The sequence below is a fragment of the Nicotiana tabacum genome, chromosome 9 (assembly GCF_000715075.1).
Source record: "Nicotiana tabacum cultivar K326 chromosome 9, ASM71507v2, whole genome shotgun sequence".
Lineage (NCBI taxonomy): Eukaryota > Viridiplantae > Streptophyta > Magnoliopsida > Solanales > Solanaceae > Nicotiana > Nicotiana tabacum.
In genome coordinates this window covers 3,428,137-3,436,095 of record NC_134088.1, presented here as the reverse complement: position 1 = coordinate 3,436,095, position 7,959 = coordinate 3,428,137, and the positions used below count along the sequence as shown (strand labels likewise).

Here is a 7,959-nt window from a genome sequence, read left to right as displayed (position 1 = left end):
GTTAGATATCCCATAAGCGTCACGGACGTTCCCTTGAATAGTTTGTTTTGAGTTTTGATTTTTACTAAATGAAATATAGTCTTGTCTTTTACTTTTTTAGTGTTTATTGTGATATATTGGAACAGTATAAAAAGTTATTAAGTTTTGCGAAAATTTTCTAATAAGATATTTTTTAACTTTTAAATAATTATCTTTTTTAGGTCACAACTTAAAGAAAAATATAAAATTATATTTTAAAAAATAGTGGACGAGCCTGTGGGGGCCGCGACCCATATCGGACTAAGGCAGACTGACCATTATAAGACCATCAAAATAGTGAGCTAGCCCAACCCAGCCCGTCAATCATTAAAGCCATGTAAGTTAGGCTGGGCTAACCCGGCCGGGCCAGCCCATATTAACAGCTCTACTCACAAGTCAAATCAAGTACAAAGAAACAACAATATCCAGAAGAAAATATAGTTCTAAACTTCCAAAGCTGGAAAATATGTATCACTTTTATTGATAGAGACAAAAAAATTAGTAACAAAATTCCTCAATAAATTTTACAGATCGAGAAGAAAAAAGAAAAAACTAACTACGTACAACACAATAAATAATTCTCATAAATTGAGGAGAAATTATGACTACTTATGACAATTTTTATTCTTTTTTAAACTATTTATTTTCATATGCAATGTTAATTAGTTGTTGATTTGTTAGTTAAAAGTGGTTCCTCTAAATCAACTTTACAACTTGTGAAATCTGGAAAATCTTGAATTGTAATTGTTGTTTCTTGAATTTGTTGCTTCACTGGCTCTTCCTCTATAATATTTTCCTCTTTTTTATCCTTGGCTTTTCCCCATAATACCACATATAGTCCAAAAATCACAGCAAGTGATCCCACCAAGCTGAAATTGAATTTTAAAAGTTTAAAATCACAAAAATTGAAAAAATAAAAAATAAAAAAAATGCATCGTGCTACCTCCGGTCCATATTATTTATCATTCTACAAATTGAATTTATCTTAAAATATTTGACGTTTTAAAAAATCAAGAAGTTACTCGTACTATTAAGTTCGTATAGTGTTAATTAAGTGACAAATACTTAAGGAGATGATAGTAATTTACATAAGTACTTCTAGGGTAAGGCTTGGAGCAGCCTATAGGTCACGGGTTCGAGTCGTGCAAGCAACCACTAATACTTGCATTAAGGTAGGCTATTCACGTCATACCTCTTAGGGTGCAGCCCTTTCCCGAAACTTACATGAACGTGGGCTACCTGCGCATCGGGCTGCCTTTTTTTTTTTTTTTTCCCTTTTTACTTCTATGATAAGGCTATTAAATATAATTTTTTTTAAAGCGAATAATATGGACCGGAGATAGTAAATGTTAAAAGTTGAATTTTCTGGGATTTTCAAGAAATAGTAAGAAATTAAATGATAAAACCAATAAAGTAAGTGAAGATGATTTTAGTAGTTTACCTTCCAGTGTACATTTCTTCTTGCATAAATGCTGAGGCAAAGATTGTGACTATAACTGTGCATAAAGGATTGAACATAGCAGAAAATAATGGACCTCTACGTGAAATACACCAAGCTTGCCCAAAGAAAGAAACAGCTGATGAAAATCCCTGTTTATAAAAATTCAAAATGTCCAATTTATTAATAACAATTTAACAAAAAAAAAATAAAAAAAAATGCAATAGTTTCTCACGAATGGGGTCTGGGGAGGGTATGCAGCCTTACCCCTGCCCCTGGAAGGGCAGAGGGGCTGTTTTCGATAATAACAATTTAACAAAATTTTAATTATTTATTTTCAATAGTAATTTGTACTATGAATGAGACTCTGGAGCAACAGTAAAATTGTTTCCATTGGACCTATAGGTCATAATTTCGAGTGATAGATCAGCCACTAACGCTTACATTAAGGGGTCATTTGGTACAATGATGGAATTAGTATTCTTATCCCATGTACCAAATGATCCCTAAGTAGGCTTCCAACATCGCACCCTCTCGTAGTGTAGCCTTTTTCCGGATCTTTCGTGAACGCGAGATACTTCGTACACGAAATATTCTATATTCATGCAGGGTTCGAGAAAGGCCGGCAACCAAGAGTGGTGTGATGTACGTAGGCAACCTACCCTGACTCAAGAGTCAAATGACTGATTCCACGTCTCGAATCCGTAACATATAAGTTATCATAATGTGCAATAATTACTGTTGCATTAAGTAGGCTTCCTATATCACACTCTCTTGTAGTGCAGCCCTTTCTCGGACCCTACGTGAACGCGAGATACTTCGTACACCGGAATGCCCTTTAAATAAAATTTATAATATCCAAAAGAAAAAGGAAAGAAGGAATACTTACAGTATAGAAGATAGAAATGAATTCCAGTGATGAAGTTACTTTCCAGCTATTGAAATCAGGTTCAAAGAAGAATGTGACAATTGCAGATTGGATTGCAGCCATGAGGCATAACCAGGCTGTTAAAGATAGATGATCAGGACAATTTGCTGACAATGTTACCTGTTCACAATATCAATATTAGTATCTTAATTAGAAAATTAAACTCGGGATTAAGTTATATACACTGTGAGTATAAATAATTTTTTATAATATAAATGTAATTTAATATATTGCAGCAGGTTGCCAGCTTTATGTTATACGTTACTAATTTCACTTATTATGAACTGTTAACTGAGGTTATTTTTTTTTTATGTTTTAAGTAACTTTATAGTGTAAAAGAGATATTAAAGAATATATTGTGAAATTTCTAGTTTTAATATATTAAAGAATTCTTGAAAAAATCATTCTTTTTTGTTTTGTTTTGGGGAAGTATACTTTGACTCCCTTTTCAAAATAAGTAAACATCCTAATTTGAAAAATAATATATTTTCAAACTGAAAGAATTTTTTATTTAACAATTTTCAGATAGGGTTAAAGTGACCATTCAACTTCCTTTTAAATTGATTTATCATTATGTTAAAAATAAGGAATGTTTCCTTTAAACTTTATAAAATGGCAGCTCGGTGCACTAAGCTCCCGCTATGCGCGGGGTTCGGGGAAGGGCGGACCACAAGGGCCTATTGTAGGCAGCTTTATCCTACATTTTTGCAAGAGGCTGTTTCCACGGCTCGAACCCGTGACCTCCTGGTCACATGGCATCAACTTTACCAATTACGCCAAGGCTTCCCTTCTTCCTTTGAACTTTCTATGCATTCAATATTCGAAATTTATTAGCCCGACTAAGCAGAATTTATGCTGCGTAAACCTCATTAAAGTGGGAAAACGCTCCTTACCAGAAATTATAAGAGATATTAAAATACCTGCAAAATGAGCCAAAATGACCAGCAACAAGCACTTGCAATGAGCAAGATAACACCTAGCATCCAATTATTCAAATTCTCACTATTTTCTTTGCCAAGAAATAACAATTCATTTGTGGGAATAAATTCTGAATTTAGTAACTTTGGCCCTTTAATTAATGCCATTGCAACAGCTCCAGCAACACATAAAATTGTTCCAATCACCTTAGCTATACTTCTCAAGCTTTTGATTTGCACTTTTTCCATTCTAAATAAAAAAAACATTAATTAACAAAAATATTAATTAAAATATTCATCGATACGCTATAATTTTACGACTTTTTTTTTTAATAAATTGAACAATAAATTGAGTTTTTGAAACTTACCCCATGACCCATGCCATGAGAAAAGTGAATGCTGGAACAAGATTGCCAGTTGCACTTGCAATGGAAGATGAAGCATAATACAAACCAGAAAAATAGATATTCTGATTGATTGTTACACTGAAAATAAATAAAGAATCTTCTTATTTATATATGTACATTTAGTAAAAAAATTATGTTGGAAAAAATAAAGAAATTTATAATTTCTTACCCAGTGAGAGCTGCTAAATTTATCAACCAGAAACTCTTCCATCCCAAGCAACTACTTCCTGTTTTTCTTCTATAAAAACAAAATAAAAAAATAGCACCACATAAATAACTAACAATTTTTAGTATAATTTCTACCCTTAAGGTTTAGAAAAATAGTACCCCATAATTAATTATCTCGGGATTAGTTATTTCACACTTTCATAGGATAAAAAAAACATTACAATCCCGGGATAACTAATCCTGAGATTAGTTATACATCGATTTTATCACAACCAAACATGGAATAAACTCATCTCAAATTTAATCCCGGGATTAATTATCCCTTATCCCTTATACCAAACTAGCCCTTAAGGTTTAGAAAAATAGTACAAGGCTATATAAAGTATGATCTGCAAGTTCACTATTTGGGGTTTAGGGTTCAGGGTTCAAGAAAATATATTTTTTTTTGAAAAACATGTCACCAAATTTGACTAGGGGTCGGGTTGGTTGGGAGGAGGGTGGGGTCACTACTAAAAAAATAGGAATTAACGATGAACAAATTCTGTAGCTAAATAGAAAAATCAATTGCTAATCCTATTTATCGATGGATTAGCGACAGATTATCAAAAAATTCTGTCAGCTACAAGCGATTTAGCGGCAGATTAACGACGGTAATTCTAATTCGGGGGGGAGGGGAGGGGAGGGGAGGAAGAGGGGTCAAGTTATGAAGAGAAATTTTACACATACCTTGGGACAAAAGCAATAGGAGAAATGAGGAGAAAGGCTATAGTTTGTCTATAAACTACAAAAACTCTAGGGCTCATTCCTTGTACAAGAGATGCTCTACTAAATAGAGTAACAGCAGCATACATAAATTGTAGAGCAATCATAACAATTGTAGGTTTGTAATTTTCAAACCCCATTTTTTATTTTTTGCTAAAAATAAAAGGTATAGTAAACAAAGACCTATGAAAGTTAGCTATGGAATTTTGCTTGATTTATAAGCAAAAAAATGGAGAATAAAATATATAATAATAGTAGTAATATTTTAATACAACTGTATATTATATATCATGATATAACGCCAACCAAGCAGCTACTAAGAAAGATGAAAAATCAAAGTAACATGATGTGGATCCATGAAGTTTCCAACAATTAGTTATATATGTGATTTTTTTTTGTAGGTTTTATGGGAAATTACATAGTTTCGACGATGGTGTACGCAAGATTTTATGTAAGTAGTGTCAGCTTATCGTCACAATTCGTTTTGGTTTGGCTCTAAGATTATTTCGGTTTAGAGGCTTGATACTTGATGTCTCAAATTGATATTTAATTTATTTGTATTATTTTCGAGCGGATTCAACCTATATGCACATATATACATTTTTTGTTTTTGAAAAATAGTTGCACATATATAAGGAAAATATTTTGCAAAATGGTGAAGGATAGATACCCTTTAGAACCGCCGATGTGGCGCCTCATCATGCAAAGTTATAGACTTACCATAAACTATGCAGAATCAATAAAATCAATTTTTTTTTTACACATAATTATTTGTACTTAATATAGGGAATGATATAGTCTTTGCATGTAACATTAAAAAGTTTGAACATTTCTATTACCCTTTGCCACATTCATAAATAATGTTTTGCAGATTATAACAATAACAATTATGTTATAGCTCCAAATAAATTGGTACTGGCTTTATAGATCTTCACTGATCATATAACCGACCTAAACTTATTTGGAAAGGTTTTAGGGAAGACAAAGACAAGAGGATTAAGGCGCGGATAGCAAGGGCCTAGGCGGGACCAAGGGCCATATTTTCTTTTTTAAAAATAAAAATAAAAGAAAATAAGGAAAAATAAAAAGGACTAAAAAATTTCTATATTTTTCTATTGATATATAATTGAGTTAAAAGACTCCTAAAAACATAAGCTGTAAAGAAGGATGAAGATTATGGTAAGCTAGCAGCCAATATGAGGTGAGTCCTCACAATAAAAGAGCAACTTATTAAAAGAAATTTTTGACAAAAACAGAATACAAAGTGCGCGTTCGGACATAAGAATTGTAAAATTCCAAAAAATGGTGAAATTTATTTTCAAGTGAAAATGGTATTTGAAATTTAGAGTTGTGTTTGGACATGCATAGAATTTTAGGTTATTTTTAAAGTCAAAAAAAATAATAGTCTATTTTCTATAAAAGATATTTTCTGTCATACCAAATACACCATGTAAGTGCTCATAATAAGCGATAATGCTATAATATGTTACGTACAAATTCTTTGTACATTTTTTTTGTTTTATTAGTGTATATAAATATTAATTAAATTTAGTGAAGGTGGCTCTGATGAGTAGCTGAGTCAGAAGATTTGGAATTAGCAGTTTAACATATCATAGATGATACTGAGAACAGCATTCATTTTTTGTCATTTAATGTGACTATGTTTCTTCTTTTAAAATAAAGTAATGTAAATATATATCAAATAATATACTGTCCCATGTTCAATTTTATCATGTAATTAAGTTGCTCTGACTTTGAAAACATAAGATTTCCATGTGGACAACGTAAGTACTAATGTAGTGCGTTTTGCTGCGGCGGCGACTTATAATAATTATAATCGAACAAATTATAATAATAATTAATTGGTTTTAATTATTACTACAATACTAGTATCTTTGCATCTCATGTTCTTAGAGAGACAAAAAGGGAGAGATAGTAGGGTTCATCGGCTGGAAGAGCACCGTACATCGCGTGGTGTTCGGTGTGCCTCCGGTGGTCCTTGAAAATTCGAGGATCGTGTGCCGTTCACGTCCATTTGTACTTTGTCATATCAGGTCTCTTAGGTAAACAACCTCTTAACGATGGAACATTGTAGGCAAGGGAGTTCGACAAAACAGATCCGTGACTTCGAAAAAAGATTTGACTCTCCCAATCCCAAATTCGTCGGTTGTCGGTGGACTCCTCGAGCTGCTCTTGCAGAAAAATCCAATTGCCACGTGCCAACCGGAGGACAGACTGGGAACGATTCTTTCGGGGCCTTCTTCAAGCGTCGATCAACCAACACAACATTGGTACAGACAAGGGAAATTCGACTGTCGTTTAATTAGAGAGAAGGAAATAGAGAGAGCGAAACAATATTGATGATGTAAAGAAAATTTTACATATCTGGCTAAATTCTCCCAACTAGATGTAACACCTTAAAAATATCAAATCTGATACAGTAACTTAAAAATAAAATATGTAACCTGCAATAGCCGATTAAATTGTATTGTCAGCATATATAACTTAAACGTAAAATTGAAAGAGTATAAGTAATAACTTACAATATTTTTAAGTGTGAAATCCATTTATAGAAGATTAGAATTAATTAAAACATAAGCTTTTTAAAGTAGATATATAAGAGGGTTTCTCTTTGTTTACTTCTAACAAAATTATTTCTTGTTGTTCATACTGCGCGTTATACGTCGGTGTATCAACTTTCAGCATGTTATAAGAGAGTGGTACATTGAGTTTACGATGAAATTCAAGTAATTGGACGTTGGAAAGCAGAGCAAAGTAAGACATTCATATTGGCTGTTTACATCAATATCCAATAAATGCACGATACATGTTTCCACAAACATGGTATCACTAAATTATAAGTAATTGATTTAATACACATTTTCAGCTTAATTTATCATATAAAAATAGTAAATTAACACAATTTGGTGTAAATACTCCATGTGAGTAAGTTTTTACCGAGTGAATGAATGTTATATCCCAAAAGGAAAAAGAAAATTAGGACAAAAGAAAAAAAATGGAAAGAATAGTTCGAGAGTATATGTCCTGCTTAAAATCTAAATATTTTCAAACATTAAATAAATAATAATTTCAAGATGCTGTTGGCCAGTGGATTGTTAAGGACTTAAGGTTATATCAAAGAAATAATAATATACTTTATATATCAAAATTGGCATCTTTTATGTGGCGAAAAGTCATTCGCAACACCTTTTTCTAATATATAACAATTAATATAATTGTCCTTGACAATAATACAATGTGATATTATTAGCTACGTAGATTCATGTCTTGTAATTGTTCCTTTAAATAATTGTCCTATCT

The 7,959-nt window shown here is 32.1% G+C and overlaps 1 protein-coding gene across 1 annotated transcript; it reads right to left on the bottom strand.

The window, feature by feature from the left end:
* Nucleotides 1–507: 507 nt before the first annotated feature.
* On the bottom strand, nucleotides 508–4,825 carry LOC107808534 (WAT1-related protein At4g30420-like). The gene is made up of 7 exons (XM_016633068.2): nucleotides 4,603–4,825; nucleotides 3,878–3,946; nucleotides 3,670–3,786; nucleotides 3,305–3,551; nucleotides 2,346–2,504; nucleotides 1,460–1,608; nucleotides 508–887 (listed from the first exon to the last, which is right to left on the bottom strand). Exons 1-7 carry the CDS (start codon nucleotides 4,776–4,778, stop codon nucleotides 677–679), a joined length of 1,128 nt encoding a protein of 375 aa, XP_016488554.2. The 5' UTR covers nucleotides 4,779–4,825; the 3' UTR covers nucleotides 508–676.
* Nucleotides 4,826–7,959: the final 3,134 nt, after the last annotated feature.

What these genes read in the sequence shown, in the direction of transcription:
- LOC107808534 (XM_016633068.2), bottom strand. Translation starts at nt 4,778, where the DNA reads ATGGGGTTTGAAAATTACAAACCTACAATTGTTATGATTGCTCTACAA. An exon ending in AATTTAGCAGCTCTCACTGG is followed by an intron (nt 3,787 to 3,877) that starts GTAAGAAATTAT and finishes ATTTATTTTCAG; the next exon opens with TGTAACAATCAATCAGAATA. An exon ending in TCATTTCTATCTTCTATACT is followed by an intron (nt 1,609 to 2,345) that starts GTAAGTATTCCT and finishes TTTTATAAACAG; the next exon opens with GGATTTTCATCAGCTGTTTC.